This window comes from Cyprinodon tularosa, unplaced genomic scaffold (genome assembly GCF_016077235.1).
Source record: "Cyprinodon tularosa strain WSP-4 unplaced genomic scaffold, ASM1607723v1 ctg682, whole genome shotgun sequence".
NCBI classification, from domain to species: domain Eukaryota; kingdom Metazoa; phylum Chordata; class Actinopteri; order Cyprinodontiformes; family Cyprinodontidae; genus Cyprinodon; species Cyprinodon tularosa.
The window spans coordinates 156779-179140 of NW_024039432.1; the positions used below are offsets into that span (position 1 = coordinate 156779).

Sequence of the window (22362 nt, forward strand, 5' to 3'; positions counted from 1 at the left end):
CAGCCAGGCTCTTAGTGGCAGTATTTGACTAAGGCAAAGAAGCATTGCCTTTGACTTCAGAAATGCAAATCTCTCACATCTACAGCGGAGCTCACAGATGAGCACCTGCGTATAATTAAACAGGTGCACGGGCGATCACAGGAGCCGCGGCAGAAGGCATTGTTGGCAGATTCAAATACCAGCCCGAAATTTCAAAGATGGGCTGCAGAACACAACGGATCCATTGTCTCCTCCTGCGAGCATCCAGATATTTTAAAAGCTCATTCATAACCCAGAGTTTTACAGGTTTGGTAACTAAATAGCAGAGCTAAAATTTGCATGTTTGTATAAATGCATAGGTTAGTCAGTAGAAACAGAAACACCATAACGTATAAACAATTGTCTTGTTTAAAAAAATATTGTACCCAACTTAAAAAACAAAAAATAAATAAACGACTGCTGGGAAACCTGCCCTTATGCAGCCATAACCGGTGATCAGCAGGTGAAACATCTAGTTAAAAGAATAATTAAAGTATTGAAGGACATTTTTAATGCTTATATAGTAGAATAAGACACCTCAGTTTAAGAAAATAAAACAAATAAATAATTTTTAAGTCTGATTGGGATGTTTGACATTTTATTTGTTTAAAATGATATTCAGTAAAAAATTTATACAGTAATACCCTTGTGTTCATCAGTTCCCCTGAATAAAATAGTTAAACCTGCTCAGCTCATGCCACATTAACTGTATCTATAAGATACACTGGATTGTATTTTGCTCATACAATAGCTGATGACAAAGATATAGCAATAGTACCTCTGTAACAAAAACTAAAAAGCAATATTTTCATGGACACTTTCAATACAATAAATTCACATACACTTTCCGGTAAAAGTTGCATTGCAATCTGCCCATATATCCTTTTTTTTTTTTTTTTACAAGAATGAGATTTGTGTATTTCTTATCATTAGCTAAAAGACAAAAAAGATAAAAGTTTTTACACATTAAAAAAAAAAAGAAAAAAAAGGTGATCCGGTGGCAATCTGCAAAGTTGCAGCAACTCGCCGTCAGTAGGCCGCCCTCCGAAGCTGCTGTAACAGATCGAAAATGCACTTGGTTTTGATCTTTTTACTTTTTGTGGTAAAACAAGGCAACTTTTCAAAATAAAGCCTCTGCAACAACACCGTACCTGTTGATCTATCCAGTTTACATCTAGCATACATGTTCAAAAAACGTGTAGAAAATATTTTAAAGGCACATCGTGTAACTCTTGGCCACTAGGGGAGCTAGATCTGTAACTTTCAGGTCTAGCGCCCCTAGTGGCTGTGGTGTTAATGTTGTGCATGTTTTAAAACTACAAATGGCTACCTGTGATGACATCATAAAAGAGCATCAGGTTTAGGTAATCCAGGTGACACCGAGGCCGTTTCTCAATTCACAAGAACGCGAGCACGGACTCGTGTCCTCGCCAAGTATGTTCCTAAGAACACAGGAAGGTGTGGACTCTGACCCATATTTATGCTGTGTGCTCACGTTCTCCCAATTGGAACAGAAACGTACTGATGATGTCACCACACGCTCGGCTAGTCTGAAGTTTCTTTTGTCCTCCTGTTATTAAAGCTGAAGTCTGTATGTTTTTAAAAATCACTGTTTTGTCATATTGGCTAAAACTGTCCCTATGCCCAGACAGCAGTACATGTGATATGTAACCTGTGAAAAAAACTGCTTCAATTGGTACCGCCTACTGCCTGTATTTCAATCTGGAAAGAATAATTCGGGACGAGTCAAAACAACCAATCACAGCCAGAGGAGCGTCTGATGGAGTGTCAATCACAGCTCACACACGCTGAATCCCCCCCCCCCCCCCCTTCTGGTCGCATGCGGTAGCCGCGCAGATGCTGTGAGAGGGGTGGAGCTTGGAGGTAGGGTATGAGTGTGAAGCAGAGAGGGCGGGGGAGTGGCGTGAAACCTGTTTTTCTTCAAATTTTCAGTCGAAGTCTGCTCTCTTCTCAACGTTACAGACTGCAGCTTTAATAGTCTCTAGATAATAATAAATTCTGACTTATTTTCATTTACTGGGGGGAATAATAATGAACATTGTCAGAAAGACTCAATTCAAATGAACATTTTGCCAAATAAAACAAAACTCGCCATCGCAGCCAGAGGTCGTTCACACACGGCTATGCAGAGAGAGGGCTGCTGCAGACGGACTACCATTAGACCTGGCTGCTGTTCCACTCAGAGGTTCACTGCTTGCCGCGGTCCTCTCTACTTTGGAAATTTCTTTTTAAATTAACCATTAAATCAGTAAATGGGCCATGTAGTGAAACTTAAAAGTATAATGTTCTCACCTCAAATGATCTTAAATGTACTATTATTGAATTGCAATAGAAAAGAGAACTTTTAACTTAAAACTCTGAGCTCTTTGAGCGCTAACCTGGAAGCTGCTGCAGTGCATGCTGGGACAACTGTCAATCTCAAGAACAGACGAGTCTGCTCTGATGCATGCTGGGTAAAGAGGGAGGGGCTGGAACAACATCTGGCGACTTTGTCCATTCTCGGTCTGCTGGTCTTGTGAATTGGAACAGTAATAGGGCAGAGACCGATGATTTAACGAGTACACAAGCACATGAGAACGCACAAGTACACATATTGAGAAACGTCCCAATTGCCATGGGAAGCGCATGCTGGACGTTTGGTAATCCTCAATAAAAGAACAACGATGATACGGTTTGACTCAGCGAACTCTAACACGAGGTTGGGCAGAAGCGCAGCTTGTCGAGGACAAGGGTAGGTGTCGAGGTTCAGCTTGGAACTCTGCCCGTCTCTGGAGAGCACCACCGGGGCAGGCCGGACCATGCGGCGGACCAGAGGCGGCGCTCCAGTGAACAGCCACTGGGTCGGACGGGGCGTCTTGGTTAGCTTTTGTTTGTAGCCTGCTAGCTTTCTCCACCCGTATTTTGCTTCTACTAAGCATCAAAAATAATAACAAAGCTATATACTGTATACTAGGAGCAAAGTGTTTACTTACCAGACTAATAAAGTTTAGAAAAGAGAATCTGTTTTACATCTGGCTTCTTCTTTCAGCCTGCGCCAACGAACAAACTCCTTCCCAAGACAGACTCCTGTTTTTCCTTGATCTCTTTCACATTTTCTCTTTCTAGCCTCCTCAGGTTTAAACTCTTTCCGTGCCTCAGCCGTGACGAGTAGTCGAGCAGGCACAAAAATAGTAGAGCTAAAGCCTTAGCTGCATGACTATATAAGAGCCTGTGGCCGTAAAGCTACACGTTTTTCCAGGTCACATGACCTGGCCAACGACGGTGCATCTTCTCACAACTTACATAGGCATCATTTCAAGAGTAGAGCCCTACTTGTAGCATTGATCGTGTCAATGGCTGTATATTGGCCCGAGGAATCATTTCAAATAACACATGTGTCAACTCTTCAGGTGGAAGAAGTCCACGGTGTGCCTTTAAAAATCTCTTCCCCTCCTCGCCTCTCCTGGTCTAAAAACAAAAGATTAAGAAAGCAGACATGTTCCATATCCTCTTGGTGGAACCTACAAATACACAACAGTCTGCATGCATGAAAAACACAGCGGCAATTCTTCCAGTTCAGTGGCTTCACTTTCCCGCTCCTTGGCTTTACTTAAATTAGATTAAAAACAAAACAAAAAAAGCAATGTCCTTTTACACAAACGCACCCACAAAGTGTTTTACTGATCACAGCATCAATTTCATTGATTGTTGGGACTCTTTGACTCCGCCCCCTGAGCTGGGAGAGTCATCCTGTGGGAAGGTAGCCTTATCTGGTGTGTAGTCATTCCTCTTTAGATCTGAGAAAAGAGAAGTGAAATCAAACGTGTTAAAACTTATAAAAGGTAAGGAATCACAAACATTAGACGCATCCGGTGATTCAAGTTTCCTGTCCAGTCAAACTATCAGCTGTTTTAAGAGCAGATGCTAAAATTACTTCAGTAGCAGCAGTGCTTTTTTAATTTGTCTTTTGCTTTGATCCATCCAGTGGCCAACAGCTGCAAAGCAGTAAACTAAACCATCTGCAAAAACGTGATGCAAACTCCACATCACAAAAAGAAAAGCGCTGCAAACAAATGCATAATCACCAAAATATTATCAAAACAAATGCAAATAAAACATGCCGCAACCAAAATCTAAAGGATCTGATAAGTGACAGAAAATGATGCAAATAGTAAAAACAGCAGAAAACCTCATCCTCAAAACAGAAGTGCTCTAAACCCCTTGAAAGAGCCGAACTGAATCGGACCAGACCCTCCATACAAACAGGAAGTCAGGCTTTAACGCAGACTTTTTTAAAAGATAAAGTTGGAGGAAGAAATGAACGTTATTTCTCATTTTATTTTCAAATACACATTCTTACAGTATTACAGACTAACATCATAGTTATAAATATATAAAAGTTACACTGGCCTAATATGGTTTGTTGTTTGTTTGACTCCCTCTAGTGGTCTGGAGCATTTCCTCTTTGTTGCGTGAGTTAGCCGTTTTTAATATTTGCATCATTTTCTTCCACTGATTGGATTCGTTTTATAGATGGTACGTTTTTGCTGCCATTTCATTTGGCGTGCACATTTTTGTCCTGAGATATTTTGCAGTTTGCCTCACGTTTTTACAGCAGCACGTTTGCACCTGTTGTCCACCATGGATTTACATAGTATTAGTTAAAAGATGCCATGAACAGTTTAATCAGCCTAGAGGAAAAAATGAAAATATATTGGTATTGGATATTGATATTGGAAATCAACCTGTTCTTTAATGACTGTTTTTAAAGGCAGAGCCCTCTGACATCAGCTTTCACATCAGGGAAAGAAAAAAATACTACTCGTTAGTAGTATTTAACCATCTCTACCTGGAAGTTTGAGTTTCCGACAGCAGGAGTTGCAGTGGTGTTTAGTACGGAAGTTTCTGATGGCATCGTCTCCGAGGTTGGCAGGTCCAAATATCATGTCATATGATCTGCAGATGCATGTGTGCAACATCAGCAGGAAGATTACAGCACTTTTAACTTGCTCAGTGTTAAATTAGAAGACGAGACTTGATGTAAGAGCACTCACCCTTTCTCCCCACTTTTAATAACAGATGGATCGGTCAGGATCTCTCCAACGCCTGAAGGATGTACCAAAGACAATCGGCATTAGTGACAATAAAAAAAAAACAACAAGATCTGAAAGAGTATGCAAGTTTTGTTTTTTAGCAATGGCTAAAATGGCGTTACATGTTTTCCTGTCTCACCCTGCAGGTCGAGCACCAGCAGTTCTCCACGGGTGTACTCGTAGGTCCAGTGGCTGAAGGCCAGCATGGTTTCCTCCAGGAGGTTGGTGGGAACGATTTCGTCCCCGTTGTTGTTATTGAACTTCCTGAACTCACCGGTGATGCACTCTTCTATAGCAAACCACTGGCCAGCTGAATGGCAGTACAGCAAATACACCTCCAAAAACCTGAACACACAGAAGGACGCTCACCGAATCAGACAGCCAATAATTGTAAGGATCAGAGGAAGTTACAATAACTTTCCTCCAGAGAAAGTTAAAGTAAGGATGCACCGTTTATAGATTTTTAAAAAAAACTGTTCTGCTGGTTTAGCCTTTAGACAATTATGATTTCCCTTAAAAAATAACTTTAATAGCAAAATATATTTTTTCTTTCCAGAAAAACAATGTTTGCATAAAATAATTTGACTTTTTGGTCCTAGAAAAGGAAAATTATTTAAAACTGCTCTGAACTTCCACACTGAAGAGTGTTGCGTCACCTGTTGGCGCTTGTTTAACGTTCATAAATATTTTTATTTTATCCTTTGTTGATCCCATCCCCTTTTTTTGACTGTTAACCTGTCGAATGGAGCTCTACTGATCAAAGACTGTCTGCTTTAAATATCTGAAAGTAAAATGCCATCAGTGTTATGTAGCCCTCAGCTCCTAACTCCTTTTAATTTGACGGGCCACGCCCTGTGCGACATCACCCCAACTCTATTTACCTGCGGAGTCAGAGTGCCACTCCCTCCTCCATTCCCCACCTGTGGCTGTTGCATGCTCTGTTGGCGTCTCGTTTCAAAAAAGTTACTGGATCTTCCTAAAGATCTAATATTATAACCTGTCTTTTGGGTGAGTGTTTTAACGCTACAAAACCAATCTTCTAACGTTTACAAACATCGTGTAATTACTCACCAAGCGTAACTTTTTACAGACTCGCTTCTCTCTCACAACTTGGGCCAAAGCGCTCATGTTGTCTTTCATTAATACCACTACACAGACGGAGATCAACTTGTCATCCCTTCAACGGTGAGTTGTTAACTCCGATTCGGGTCATTTATTTTGTTTGCAGCGGCTAGATTTAAGTTTATATTCCGCGATTTGCGTCTTTTGTTTGTACCGCTGCCTCCACTTAATTCCTTGCCGCGCTGAGTCCCAGCGTTATTATGAATTTTGAACTACGTTTGTAGTGTGTAAAATACTGCTTCTACTTGTTTAATATAAATTATTTTTAATTTACATTCAAGCCGAATTGTGCTTTACATTTTAGTTTAGCAGAAGCGCCCCTTTTGTTTGCACTTTTGCTTCATTTTGCACTTTTTTTTCCAGCTTTTGACTGGATCATTAGAAAAGCAATGAGGTTTAGTTTTTTTTTTTCCTTCCTCTTACCTCATTGAAAATTAAGTAAATAATTGAATGTAGCTACGTACTTGTGGAATTTGTTGCGCAACTTAAGAACTTAAGATCTGCTTGAGTATTTTTCTCTGCTCAAGTAATTTAATTGGAAAAGATTTTTTTTTTTTTTTATACATTGAATATTCATGATTTATGGGAAAAAGTGCACTTGATTACAATGTGTTTTTGAGTATCTAAAACTTTTGTGATAATCTGTTAAACGATTTATTTATATCTCTATCTATATCTATATCTATATATATATATATATATATATATATATATATATATATATATATATATATATATATATATATATATATATATATGTGTTTGTATATATATTGGTAAAATGTGTAAATATGGAAAACTATCTGCATGTATAAATGTGTTCCAAAATTAAATGCACACATATTTTATACATGCAGATCTTATTGGTTAAGAACAACTGCTCATTTGTTTTTTTTTGTTTTTTTTTACCTGTGCGGTAGGATACAGACTCTTCTTTCCTATAAGGATAAAAACTATTCTATTCTCAACCCTGGATTACCATAGCGTATGGACTAACAATCTAACCTAACTGAACCTTGGGGACAATTAATCAAATACTGTTTTGTTATTAATGTTTGTGTGTTTGTTTTTTTTTTTTGTTTTTTTTGTCTTTGGCCACTTTAATACAAAACTAGTTAAACCTTATTTTTGTCTCTGTGATTATTCACACCTCGGGCTCCTCAACGAACCCTCTTCTGGTAATACCTTTCTACATCTATATAGTCCGTTCCTTATCATTAGACTTTAACAAGCGTTACAGTTAGGATGGAAATTTGTAAAATGACCAGAGTTTAGCAGCCATTATTACAGACAGCAAGTAGTAAAAAGCACATTTCAGAAATGAATTAAGGTGTAGATGTTGGAGATGAGGCTCCTTTCAGAACCAAGTATTATTTAGGCAAGCTACAAGTTTTACAAGTAAAAACTAGCACAGATAGAAGCAGGAAGAAAAAAAAAACTAAATATGGGATGAGCGAATAAGGTTAGTCATATTCTGTTGACATTAGAATCAGAGGATCAGGATGTGGAAAAGATTAAAATTAGGTATTTTGTTTGTAAATACTACCACACTAAACCATGACTCTGAAAACGGATGTGAAGCAGCTTTGTGTAGAAATGTCTGCTTACCTCGGTGAGTACGGGATCGTCTTTGGCCTGATTTGGTTGAAGGCAAATGTCAGCTTCTGAGCAGCTCGTTGTTGTTGAATCTCCTGAAATTATGCAAGCAACCATGAATCCCAAGATTGAATGTTATAAGTTTTGTGAAAAACATGACAAAAAAACACTGAAAATGGAAAATATGCCACAAAGGTTTGGTGTTTTGATGAAAGAATTTGGATTGAACAATTTCGCCAAAAAACAATATTGTATTCCATAAAAGTAAAAAAAAATCCTCTGGACTTGGTTTCCAAGATTTGAAGACGTTTCGCTACCTCTCCAGGAAGCTTTCTCAATTCAAATGTCTGGATCCGCAGTAAGTTTGAGTCTATATATAGACAAGGCCTTGTATTGCTTGGAAACATGCAAATGAAAACAGATTAGTGGGTCGTTTGGTTCCATTGTTAGCCTGTAATATCTGAAACCTGTCTATGATTCTGAAGGTCGGTCGTTAAAGGGGGGGATTGTCGTTAGGGGGGGGATTGTCTCCTGTAATACCTGAAATCTGTCTATGATTGTTAAGGGTAGGTCGTTAAGGAGGTGTTGTTCACCGGCTGCAGAGGGGAGGTACTTTGTTCCTCTGTGATGGGGTGGGGGGTGTGGTGATATCTGGAAGGGATCATCTCCAGGTCAGATATCCAGATATCACCACACCCCACACCCTATCACAGAGGAACAAAGTACCTCCCCTCTCCAGCCCGTGAACAATACCTCCTTAACGACCGACCCTTAACAATCAACAACCTGTTTCAGAAAGAAAGCTTGGAGCTGCGACCACCAGATGACGGCCGACCAGCTCCACCAATCAGCATCCTGAGTCCATTTTGACATTCTGCCCAATTGGATGCTGGTGCTAAAACATTTCCTTGTTTGTCAAACTGATGCCAAAGTATAACTTCACATGATGCTCGACATTCCTAATTTTAGGGAAGAAAGTGTTTCTTGTAGGAGTTGTCATAAAAAAAATTCTTGTAATTGTATGAGTTTATTCTGGTAATGCTAAGACTTTATTCTCGAAATAGAAGAAAAAAAAAGTCTGGCCCAAATACTCCGTCATACTTCACTGGGTTTTAGCAAAGAGTTGCATTTAATTTAGGTTCCTACCCTGAGACAAAGATGCAACACGGTGTCCTCTTTGTAGATGCTCTGCCATGTCTGGACAACCTCAGGCAGGAAGGACTTGACAATGTAGAGATGTCCAGGCTTCAGAATGTCATACTCTGACCAAGTACAGAGGACCTTAAGAGCTCGTCTGAGACCACCACCCATCTCCTCCTTGCTGAGAAATTCAATTTTGGCACAGAGGCCCCGCTGGGCCCAGGAGGACATGCTGTTGTTGATGGTGTTGGGAGAGCTTTCCTCCAGACGGTACACTGTAACCGGCTCCCCTGCAGCAACACAAGGCCAGAGGTCAGAGTTACCAGTCTGTGCCAATCACTTCAGTCATGCTTTTTAATCAGTCATGCTATTTAATTCTCCAACCACTTTCTTAAAAAACTGCTAACCTGAAATACTTTACTCCATGATTAACTGAAATTTCACCAAACATTTACATTTTACAGAGTATATATACATTTGGTATTTCTTTGTTTTCCTAACAGCCAAGACATCAGTAGAGGTGAGTTCATGTTAATATATATATATATATTTTTTTTTTTCAAGATTAGTTTCAAAGGAAGTTAATTCACTTCTGCAGTTTTCTACAGGCGACCAGAGAGCAGGACTCAGGATACAGGGAAGTCGGTTTGTGTTTAAAGTAAAGGTCCGGTCATATTCATAATTCAAACTTCTGAAAGTACTTTAAATATGAAATTATTACATACTGTTCAGTAAATGATAAGTGTTTTTAATTAAGAGTAATTTTCATTTGAATGTGCTTCACTGGAGACATCCATGTTTGTCAAAGAACACCACTGCTACCAACCGGTTGGTGACGTCACGGTGCGGTATCGGCTGTTGATCAAGTCCCAGTGCTGTATCTGGTGTTTGTCACAACTAGGGCTGCAACTAACGATTATTTTGAAAATCGATGAATCGGACGATTATTTTTTCGATTAATCGATGAATCGGACACAAAATATTTTTTTTATATTAACCTCTTTATTCCAAAATAAACATTTTAGACAGAACAAGCAAGCACACAAGTACAGGTTTCTCATTAACTGTACTGGTGCAATATGAAAAATAAATGTTTGTGTTAAAACTATGCAAACTTACATGAGAAATGTAGCTGTACATCCACAAAATATAGGGTACTTTGTTTCATAAAGCACAAAAAAAGACATTTTTGTTTTTAAAAGCCCCTAAGGGGTTCAAACAATAGGCCCCCCCATTTCAACAAATTAGGTTTTTTTTAGACTAGAAGAGTTCTGCCTTTTAAGACAGGAAAGTATAGCAGTTAAAGTTGCTACTTAATAAAATACTTAACCATAGAGATAAAAATAGCCCTGTGATTCAAATTATAAATTGTATTTGGAATAAAAATGAGAGAACTAGGGGTGTTAAAAAAACACATCCTCCAAAGACAGATATTTACATGGGAATGTGGCAGATAATTAATTGACATATTACTGATCTTGCTGGATTTTATTCTGCTTTACTTCCATAAATTGCAGGATCTTCTTTACTTTCTTTGCCAGAAGATTTAAACTTTAAAAGCCTTGCCCTCATAATGTGCAAATTTATTTATTTATAAAGAAAATATAAACGCTGCTTAAGCTAATTCAAATGAAATTAAAAGTAAAATAAGAAGCCAACCTTATCACTGTCTGTAACCTACTAACAAGCTAAGGAAAGCATCAGATGAGCTATCTGAGAAACTAACTTACGTTTCCCCACTTTAAAATGAAACAAACATGGTTACTCATCCTGCTGATCAGCTATCTTCACTGCCATTGAAGGCTCCAACGTGTTTTCTTTTCAGGTGCTGCGTCATAACAGTGGTGCTTCCGTGCCATGTTCATTTGTTTTTTACAAAAGTTGCATGTTACGACTTTTTTCACTTTACAAAGCGCAGGCTATTTTAATTATTGTGATCAATTTGCGCCGTCAATCCCGGGGCATGCGCGCTTCATTTGCAGTCTGGACGCTGAGGGTAAACTCCTCACTAAAATCCTGCGGCTCGGACTGCACGCTGAGAGGGATTCCTGTGGGAGAGGGAGAAAGGCGTTGGGATGGGGGAGGCGCCCCACGGCAGCAGCTGCCGCTGGAGGACAAGAGTAGGAACGATACATGCTTTCACGTAAGAGTCTCCAAAAGCCGCCAGTGACACCGTAAAAAGTCGCCAGATTTGTCGCTAGTCGCTTTTTAAAAAAATAGTCGCTGGAGGGGTCTGAAAAGTCGCTGAGTTGGCAACACTGCAACTGCGGCGCTGACTCGCTCCGCCATATTTTTTTTTCTTCCCCGGGATGACGGCGGCGGCGGATGACGCATTAATCGCGCGACACAACTAATCGATGATTAAATTCGTTGCCAACGCTTTTAAAAGTCGATTTTTATCGATTTTATCGATTCGTTGTTGCAGCCCTAGTCACAACGCGCTATTATCCAAGTCATCTTGAAAACATTCTTCTTCCAAATGTTGGTTAAATATTAAGTCTTTTTTTTCTCTGGCCAGAAGTTCAATAGCAAATCCTCCCTCTTGAAGTTGGCAATCCAACGACGAACCCGTCCGTGAAGGATCAGGAATCAGAAAGGTGAATTTTATTTTTTTTCTCTCCCACTTTTACCCGATGTATTCCAACATCCAGCTGCCATGCACGTGGGCATTGTCAGTTTCACTATAGCTCTGGTGAATTTCAATGTTGAAGTCCTCTGGAAGTCTTCAATAATTGTTGTTGATTGCAGATGTGTCTAGTAGTTCCCATTGATTTTGCTTGTAAAGCGGGAGAATGGCTCTAGGCTTACCGCATCGTGACGTCAATGCTGGAAGATGTCAGGGAGGTATTACCATATTTGGCAAAAATGGCCGCTCCCAGACTCAGTGATCGCAAAGAAAATTGTTTAAATTTTTTTACTGATTAATGCTGAATTAATTTAATCCCCGCGATCGTATTTGTTTTAGGTATAAATAATGATCTATTGGTTATTCTTTGCTGACCGGATTTTTCTTTTAATATATAAACTCCAGGAGGGCTAAACTATTTATTACTTTTGAATTATTTTTCAGTCACCATCTTAAGCAACAGTTTTTAAATACAAACAGATTTTCTTTTATTACCCATTACATTTAATTATACTGGTAAGAACGAGGAGAAAGACAAAAAAAAAAACTGCAGAGTCAAGGACATGAGGAGGAAAAACAAACTTTTTTGACTTTTTTTTTTAACAGTTGTAGAGAAATTGAACAAGAAATGAAACAGAAAATAGTGAGTTTTAAATTCAAGAATAAAAAGAATCAGCTGCAATAGAGAAAAAAGAAATAAGAGTGAGATCTGAGGCCTTAATTAGTGCTGTGGTTAAGAAGCAAGAAGAACCTTTAGACCAGTTGGTGTCAGCTTTCGCACGAATTAAAGGTTTGCCTCAGCTACATTTATATGCAAGAGGTGCAGCAAGAACAATGATGCAGAGATGAGACAAGCTGCTTTGAATCAGGAACAGAAAGTAGCAGCAAGTCTGTATGCACAACAAATAATTGCATACAATCATTAACTCCTTTTCCAGTCCTGTGGAACAATAGGGTTTAGTTAGGTGATGTGGGAACCAAACACCAAAGAGGAACAGATGACGTCCAAACTCCTAATTGTCATAACAATGCTGCGTACCAAACAAAAAACAAACAAAAACAGCTTAACAATTTCCCAGAGTCAACATCCTCCTAATGCTTTTCAAAAAAAATTTTTTTTTAAATAAGTTTTTATAAAACTGGAAATTTGAGCTCAAAACATTTAATTGTTTGGTTTTCAAAAAAGTACAAAAAAAAAAAAAACAATCTACTGGACTTAGCTTCCTGGATGGGAAGCGAAACGTCTTCAAACTTGGAAACATTTTCAATTAAAAATGTCAGAAATAGCGTCGGGTTCAAGGCTTTTTACAGTAGCCTAACAAAGCCTTGTTTTTGTTTAGAAAACATGCACATTGAAATGGACAAACAGGTGCACCCCTTTGGATTAGGTGCTGTTTGGCTACTTTTGTTAGCTTGCAAAGAGTTTGCAAAGAAACCAAACAATCCCAATTCCAAAGGGATGGATCCGTTCGTCCGTTCCAATTAACATGTTTTCTACTGTATAAACCCTCAAACTCCACGCTATTTCTGACATTTTGAATTGAAACAGCTTCCTGAATGGAAAGCAAAACATCTTCAAACTTGGAAATAAAGTCCAGTGGATATATTTTTTAGCTTTTTTGGAATAACTATGACCTGGATGACTGAGAATCTTCACCTGCAAATTAATATGATCAAAGGTTTTATAAACAGATTAGGTCAACCAAAAGACAAAAATATTAAAAACCTCAATCCTTCCAGTTAGCCATCAAAACCATGATTTCCACTTTAACAAGAGGAAGCAAAGTAAAGTGCTTGTATAAATAAAAAGGCAACGCTGATGACGCTCAGTCACTGGTTCCCTGTGGAGCAAAGGGCTTCATGTGTGTGGAACATTTCTGAGATCTCTTATCTGCCTCCATGCTTCCTCATTCTCAAACTTCCAACTGGGGTTTTAACAGAAAAGTCAATCACCTTTGAACCAAACCAGAAATGTTAGGATTAATGCTGTATGGTGTTTTTACCTCTAGGGGGCACAGGAGTGAAGGGGATGCTCTGAGACAGCCTCATTAAGTTGTTCCTCTCCACAGCTGGAAGAAGAGTGAAAAGCAAAGATACACATAAGAACAGAAGCAAACTTACCCAGGAAATATTTGATCACTAATACAACTCACCTGAGTATTGATAGCTTTCCATGGGTTTGAACGGTGAGCCAATAGCTGAAGAAACACAGAAAGGAATGTCTCTCTAAGTGCATGAGGCAGAATTGATGCGGATACATTTGATAACATCCAGAGCAGTTCCTCTGCCTGCCATTAGATGGCCATGTATAACAAAGAACCCATAACACTAAAATTTAAAATTCATTTCAACAGGTAGAACTTTCCCTTTTTGTCCTTCTGCAAAAACCAACCTGAACACCTAACTGATGTGGATGAAGAGCAAAACCTGACTAATGGCTGAGCGCTGCTCCCCAATCATCAATCAGAAAACAACGTAATGAGCTCTGCTGTTTGGTGTTAGTGAGAGTCAGTGTGGGTTCAGAGCAAATATATCAGCATCTATTGCATTACTAGAATTAAATGAGGAAAATACTGCTGCAGTAGAAAGGAAACGATATAAAAGGGGGATATTAATTTAATAAAAGCATTTGATACCATCAACCATACGTTATTACTATTATATATTCCAAAATGCAGCAATATGGGATAAGAGGTACAGTTCATAAGTGGTTGAGTAGTTATTTGATTAATTTGGGAACAGTTTGTACAGCTTGGTAATGATAAATCAGATCTCCAAAAAAAAAAAAAAAAGTGGAAACCTCCAAGATTCAGTGCTAGGATCCAAGCTTTTAATTTGGTAAATTAATGTCTAGACTCAATGAGTGGTTCAATTACAATAAATTGGAATAAAACTAAATACATTTTTTATAATGGTCAAGGTGGAGAATCCTGCTTCACAGCAGCAGGTTGAGCCAAACATGACCTCAAAATGTGCAGGGTCATCTTTGCTAATAATTGTATGCTCCGGAGGGATTTACCATATTAACAGGAGAAGCGGCACAAGTCAAGTTAGACACTGTGGTTGGACATTTATAAATGTTTTAAATCAGGTTGGGTCTGGATCCAGACCACGGTCCGCTAATCCGTGACCTCTAAACTAGTGGAACAGGTAAATGACTTAAATTCCTAGGGGTCGTTCTGGATCACAAACTTAACTGAAAACTTAATTAAAATACATTAAGCAAAAAATTATGTAAAAGTATTGGACTTCTAAAAATAGTGAAAAACATTTTAGAATTGTTAACAGAGCACATGATATTACAAATTTGTTAATCCATATATGACTTAATTTATAGAGGTATGGGGCAGCACATTAAACCGACTTTAAATCTGTGACAAAACAAATCTATGTGAATTTGACACAACGTGAATGATAGAGAACATACTAATAAATAGTTCATTCAATCAAATATCTAAAAATTAAGAGCCAATTTAAAAATGCTATTAGTTTTGTTTAAAGGCAGAAAAAGATTGTTGCTAATAAATCTACAAAAGTGCTTTGTCTTATTTCAAATGAAAGAAATAAAAGGAGTGAGTAGGATTTTAAAAGCTTAACTGTGTGAATTACTTTAAAATTAATGTGCATTTCAGAGCACGGAGTAAAAATTCAAAACAGTTTGGATAATGAGTTAACATTTACTACAACAAATCAGTTTAAAAGACTTTATAAAAATAAATGTATAAGGTCTTATACAGCTCTCGGTGAATAATTGAGAATAATATATTGTTTGCAACACATAGTGTACTCCAAGGTATTCCAAATTATTTTGGGATTAGTGAGACAGTGGAAGGTCCATGTCCTTGATTGTTTTCTTCTTCCTTTTCCCTTTTCACTGGTGTAATAATTGTTGCCACAGAATGTGGATGTGAATTACTGATGAAACTGCTAAACTGAGTAAATAAGTAAAATGATTGATATCTTTTGCTTATCTACAGCCTGACATTTTCTCCATTCTTCGTTACAGATGAACTAAAGCTAAATCTTGCGACAGATTGTTTACAGGATTTAAAACTGGACTTTGACTGGGCTTTAGTGACACCAGAAGAAGCCTTAATCTAAAATTTTCCACTGGTTTAGAAGCTTTGTCCCTCTGGAAGACTACTTCCTCTCCCGTCAGGTGTTTTATTTAAGCTCCAGGTAAAAGGATAATGGACCTCTGCTGAGGACTGGTCCAGTCAGCGGTCCAGCAGTTGACTTTACTGAACCTGCTTTTAATTTCTCCACATTATACTATATGCTAAGCTCTTTGGTTTACATGATGCAATTTGCTCCAACAAACCTGAGGCTTTCACAGGACATCTGGATTTATGCTGAGATTAAATTAGCTATGGTTTGGCGCTTTTCTAATAAGATTACAGCCAGCATCCAAGCTAATGTTTCTTCATTGGATTAGCATCCACTTTCAACAACTTCCTCATCTGCAAAGCCATTTCTGAGCTTTTATTTAAGCTAGCTGAACATGGGCTATTGAGGCCAATGTTTCGGTTGGCTGTTCCAAACACCTTTCAGATTTTTAATTAGTAAATTATTGTATGTTTGAAAGCCTCCTTTTCCTTATGCTCCACAACAATGTGTAATCCCTTGATGTATTAGATAATATCTCAATTAGTGCTGAAACTATTTATCGGACTAATTGTGATTGATCAATTATTGAAATAATTTAGTAATTGATTACTCGTTAATTGGAGTGTAGCGACTCGTACTTTTAGCAGACATAGCAACCTACTTAGAGCAGTAATTATTCCAAAGTAAAAAAAAAAAAATTAAAATAAGTAAACATTTTGCATTTAAGATAAAAATCTTTTTCTTCAGTCTATACGCCATTTTCAGAGCTTCTCGAGTGGAAAAGTTTCATTTTTACTATATAGTCCACTATATAGTCCCCACTCTATATAGTGATGGAGGGATTTAGGGCTTAGGGCGGACGTTCAGACACTGTAAGCTTGTATGAGCTATGAGAACAGCAACTTTTAAACACATCGTGCACAAGGAGAATTGGGCTTGTGCACACTCTCGCACGCGTTTAATAGACGTTCCCTCTCGGGAGTGGGTGCGGGGTTGTGTATGTGCATTTTTTTTTTTTTTTTTTTTCTAAGTGGAGATGGCGGGTCCTTTAAAAAACAGTCTGTGGTTGTAAAGTCATTACATTTACACAGTACTGTGTTGTTCATTATTCTCCCTATTCTAATGTTCTAGGAATTTTTTTTACTTTTTTTTTTTTTTAAGAAACAAAGACGATTTACATAAGTGAAAAGATGTTCCTAAAAATCTGTAATCTAGTAATAAATGGTTCTGGACTGAATGAGAGGAGACGAGTGTATTATGTAGAGTTGGTAAGACTCACAGTCCTTCCTGGGTCCCAGATGGCTGTGGCGCGCTGTGTATAGAGAAACAGCAGCTGTAACCAGAGAAGTAAAGCTCATTCAGCAAAAATACATGAAGGTTTTCAGGTATATCCTGCATTCACTTGCATTCTGAAATTATTTAAACTTAACCTAAATGCTAAAAACGCCACATATTCCATGGCATCTTTTATTTAAATATTGAACAAAAAAAAAACTAAAGCTCATTACATCATGACAAAGGTAAAGAGATCTAAGGCCACTTTGTAAAAATGCAGCTCAACCAGCTGATTTGGCTGGACGTACTGCTAATGAAGCCCAACACTGCAAACAGAGAAATTCCAGATCTTACCATTTAGTGTTTCTTCCTCAGGAGGCCTCCTGAGGAAAAGAGAAAAACAACAATGAGAAGACGCTAAATGAGTCCTAATTTATTCTGAGACCACTCTCACTTTATGATAAAGACATTAATAATTTATATTGGAAGAAATGCTGATGTCTGTAGTAGGAGTGAGTATTGGCATGGGTGTTACGATTCGATACGTGTCACGATACTTGCATCATGATACGATAATCACGATATCGCAATATCACTTCATATCACAATATTTCTTACCAGCTATCAAAATGAAATGTTTAGATAAAAAAATCAAGTGTTGTATATGTTCATCAGATGATATAGATTTAGTTATTTTGGTATCCATGTTTGGAGTTTGAGCCCGTGTCTTCCACTGTTACTCCTCAACTACAGATATGGGGTTGCGACGTTTAGCAAAAGGGCTCCACAGCACCCTCTGCCAGATGACAGAAGAGGTTGTACATTTTCACTCATTGTTTTAGGTAAAAATGACTGTTTTTATATATATATATATATATATATATATATATATATATATATATATATATATATATATATATATATATATATATATATATATATATAGGTGCTGGTCATAAAATTAGAATATCATGAAAAAGTAGATTGATTTCAGTAATTCCATTTAAAAAGTGAAACTTGTATATTATATTCATACATTACATACAAACTCATATATTTCAGATGTTTATTTTGTTTAATTTTGATGATTACAAATGACAACAAATGAAAATCTCAAATTCATCATATCAGATAATTAGAATATTGTGAAAAGGTTCAAAATTGATGGCCCCTGGTGCCACACTCTAATCAGCTAATTAACTCAAACCACCTGCAAAAGCCTTTAAATGGTCTTTCAGTCTAGTTCTATAGGCTACACAATCATGGGGAAGACTGCTGACTTGACAGTTGTCCAAAAGACGACCATCGACACCTTGCACAAGGAGGGCAAGACACAAAAGGTCATCGCTAAAGAGGCGGGCTGTTCACAGAGCTCAGTGTCCAAGCACATTAATAGAGATGCGAAGGGAAGGAAAAGATGTGGTCGAAAAAAGTGTACAAGCAAGAGAGATAACCGCACCCTGGAGAGGATTGTGAAACAAAACCCATTCAAAAATGTGGGGGAGATTCACAAAGAGTGGACTGCAGCTGGAGTGAGTGCTTCAAGAACCACCACACACAGACGTATGAAAGACATGGGTTTCTGCTGTCGCATTCCTTGTGTCAAGCCACTCTTGAACCACAGACAGCGTCAGAAGCGTCTTGCCTGGGCTAAAGAGAAACAGGACTGGACTGCTGGTGAGTGGTCCAAAGTCATGTTCTCTGATGAAAGTAAATTTTGCATTTCCTTTGGAAATCAAGGTCCCAGAGTCTGGAGGAAAAGAAGAGAGGCACTTCATCCACGTTGCTTGAAGTCCAGTGTAAAGTTTCCACAGTCAGTGATGGTTTGGGGTGCCATGTCATCTGCTGGTGTTGGTCCATTGTGTTTTCTGAGGTCCAGGGTCAACGCAGCCACATACCAGGAAGTTTTAGAGCACTTCATGCTTCCTGCAGCTGACCAACTTTTTGGAGATGCAGATTTCATTTTCCAACAGGACTTGGCACCTGCACACAGTGCCAAAGCTACCAGTACCTGGTTGAAGGACCATGGTATCCCTGTTCTTAATTGGCCAGCAAACTCTCCTGACCTTAACCCCATAGAAAATCTATGGGGTATTGTGAAGAAGAAGAAGATGCAATACACCAGACCCAACAATTCAGAAGAGCTAAAAGCCACTATTAGAGCAACCTGGGCTATCATAACACCTGAGCAGTGCCACAGACTGATCGACTCCATGCCACGCCGCATTGCTGCAGTAATACAGGCCAAAGGAGGCTCAACTAAATACTGAGTGCTGTACATGCTCATACTTTTCATGTTCATACTTTTCAGTTGGCCAACATTTCTATAAATCCTTTGTTTTTATTGGTCTTCAGTAATATTCTAATTTTCTGATATGATGAATTTGAGATTTTCATTTGTTGTCATTTGTAATCATCAAAATTAAACAAAATAAACATCTGAAATATATGAGTTTGTATGTAATGTATGAATATAATATACAAGTTTCACTTTTTAAATGGAATTACTGAAATCAATCTACTTTTTCATGATATTCTAATTTTATGACCAGCACCTGTATGTATATGTATATGTATATATATATATATATATATATATATATATATATATAAAAAAAATCTATACTGGGAACTGAAAGATCGATATATCACTGAAAACCATAATATATCGCCAAAACAATTTGTCCCACACCCCTAGTAAAAAGAAGGGTTGCCATGACAATAAAACAATGTTTTACTTTATCGCTTTAATGCTGTGTAGCTAGCTGACTTAAGCTTTCAGCAGATTATGAATTTACTCTGTTAACTGGTACCACAGTAGAACAGAGCAGTGGTTTGCTGTTAAACTTGGCCGCAAATCTCGACAAACAGAAAATGAGTCTGAAGCTAATCCTAGAGATAAGGTTAGCTAATGTCGTATGGGAGGAGTTACTGCTTCACTGCTGCAGAGTCAGCTTTACTGACCTTATTAAGTTGTTACTAAATCTTTATCAGTGCAGACAGAGCGTCTGCATTGTGTAGCAAGAGTATGGAGTCAGGGTTATGTCAAAAGTGAAGCTCAGCATCTTGGCCTGTCTAGAAGCCTAGTCAGTTCAAATAAATTCAGACTAATCTTTGCATCAAAATATTGATTATTTTGACAACCCTGGTGGAAGGAAACTTACAGAGAGCTGGCTTGGGCTGATTTCACCTGAACTCTCTCCTACAAGAGAATCAACATGTTAATAAAAGAGACAAGTATACAGGTGAAACTTTACACAAAATGATCCAAGAAGCTCCTACCAATACTGCAGCTCTGGGGATGTCCTCAGCTGAAACTCTGCTCCTGTCCTTCTGTGTCAGAGCTACACAAACAACAAATCCTTCTGTATCACCATCACTGACAGACTAATAAAACCTACTAGGGAAAAAAATTATTGAGGAGCTATAATTAGATTAATTTTTTTTACTTACTGGGGTCTGGATGAAGAAAAGCTGGAGTTCTGTCAAACTCTGTGAATCCAGCATACGAGTTAACCACCCTGAGGAGACCGTGACCTTCAACCTGTGATCGTAAAAGAGAAGAATGAGATCCAAGCTACAAAAGAACTACTGATAAGACAGCTTTTTTCCCCCACACTTTGTTGAAACATTGTTGTTGAAAAAAATTCCAAAAGTTTTTAAAATGATCACGAAGGTTTCTGCTTAACACTTTAGAGAGACTATTCAGTCGAGTTTCTATCTAAGACATAATGCGTTTATATATGGTGCTGTATAAATTAACTGAAGTTGCCCATTGTGAGACCGATCATCTTCATTCTCTCCTGCCTAATTTGACCTCTGAACTCTCTCATGCATTTTGTTTTTCCTCAATTTTTTTGCAGTTGAAACAAACACTAACCTTAACTAAAGAAACCTGCAGCGCTTTAGATGTTGACTTTGTTTCACCTCTCCTTGAATTTCCTTAGTGTGACATGATGCGTTGCTTTTTGAGTTCGGCCTCCCAGTTTTCCAGGTTGTATTATTTTTCCTCATTGCACCAGGTTAGTTTGGATAGCTTTTCCCTCTTAGCAAATGAAATCATTCTGAAACTCAATAATGTATCTGTCTAGCGTTTATTCTTTGATGATTTAAACAAGGAAAGCCAAAAAAAAAAAAAAGTTAAAACAATGGCACAATAACATTAATCCCATACTACACAAAGCAGAAGCTCTGTCTGCACTGATGAAGATTTAGTAATCTCCATACACAAACTAATGGTATCCCAACCTTTTTAATGAAAACTGCCAAATTGGTCTAACGTGTGTTTAAAGTTATTGAATATGACGTATTCATTTCGGCTGTTGAATACATCACTAATATTGGACCCCAAATAAAACTGGTTTTACTGTCATTCAGTCCTACAATTTGGTGAGTTCAGGACTTAAACAGGAATGAGGAACTTTAATTTAATGCTCTCTTAATGGTCTTCGAAATTAAAAAAAATAATCCTAATGTGATCAAGTACTCATGACTATATCTCTTTCTATATCTATCTATCTATATATCTATCTATATATCTATATCTATATATCTATATCTATATATCTATATCTATATATATATCTATATATATATATATCTATATATATATCTATATATATATATATATCTATATATATATATATATCTATATATATCTATATATATCTATATATATATATCTATATACACTATATTGCCAAAAGTATTTGCTCACCCATCCAAATTATTGGAATCAGGTGTTCCAATCACTTCCATGGCCACAGGTGTATAAATTCAAGCACCTAGGCATGCAGACTGTTTTTACAAACATTTGTGAAAGAATGGGTCGCTCTCAGGAGCTCAGTGAATTCCAGCGTGGAACTGTGATAGGATGCCACCTGTGCAACAAATCCAGTCGTGAAATTTCCTCGCTCCTAAATATTCCACAGTCAACTGTCAGCTGTATTATAAGAAAATGGAAGTGTTTGGGAACGACAGCAACTCAGCCACGAAGTGGTAGGCCACGTAAACTGACGGAGCGGGGTCAGCGGATGCTGAAGCGCATAGTGCGAAGAGGTCGCCAACTTTCTGCAGAGTCAATCACTACAGACCTCCAAACTTCATGTGGCCTTCAGATTAGCTCAAGAACAGTGCGCAGAGAGCTTCATGGAATGGGTTTCCATGGTCGAGCAGCTGCATCCAAGCCATACATCACCAAGTGCAATGCAAAGCGTCGGATGCGGTGGTGTAAAGCACGCCGCCACTGGACTCTAGAGCAGTGGAGACGCGTTCTCTGGAGTGACGAATCGCGCTTCTCCATCTGGCAATCTGATGGACGGGTCTGGGTTTGGCGGTTGCCAGGAGAACGGTACTTGTCTGACTGCATTGTGCCAAGTGTAAAGT

General features: G+C 38.1%; 1 protein-coding gene across 2 annotated transcripts in view; it reads right to left on the reverse strand.

The window, feature by feature from the left end:
* Positions 1-3047: 3047 nt before the first annotated feature.
* trpm7 (transient receptor potential cation channel, subfamily M, member 7) overlaps positions 3048-22362 on the reverse strand; it is a 67578-nt gene continuing 48263 nt past the window's right edge. The window contains exons 28-40 of one of the 2 annotated variants that reach the window (XM_038267737.1): positions 20431-20521; positions 20260-20321; positions 20142-20179; positions 17332-17360; positions 16982-17035; positions 13749-13793; positions 13599-13664; positions 8976-9259; positions 7842-7924; positions 5251-5456; positions 5073-5124; positions 4868-4974; positions 3048-3815 (exon numbers count right to left, since the gene is read on the reverse strand). In XM_038267737.1, the coding sequence (XP_038123665.1) occupies positions 3703-3815; positions 4868-4974; positions 5073-5124; positions 5251-5456; positions 7842-7924; positions 8976-9259; positions 13599-13664; positions 13749-13793; positions 16982-17035; positions 17332-17360; positions 20142-20179; positions 20260-20321; positions 20431-20521 (1230 nt within the window). In that variant the 3' untranslated portion in view covers positions 3048-3702. Of the gene's footprint in view, positions 3816-4867; positions 4975-5072; positions 5125-5250; positions 5457-7841; positions 7925-8975; positions 9260-13598; positions 13665-13748; positions 13794-16981; positions 17036-17331; positions 17361-20122; positions 20180-20259; positions 20322-20430; positions 20522-22362 lie in introns of those variants that run through there. The other variant, XM_038267735.1, reaches the window with a different exon arrangement.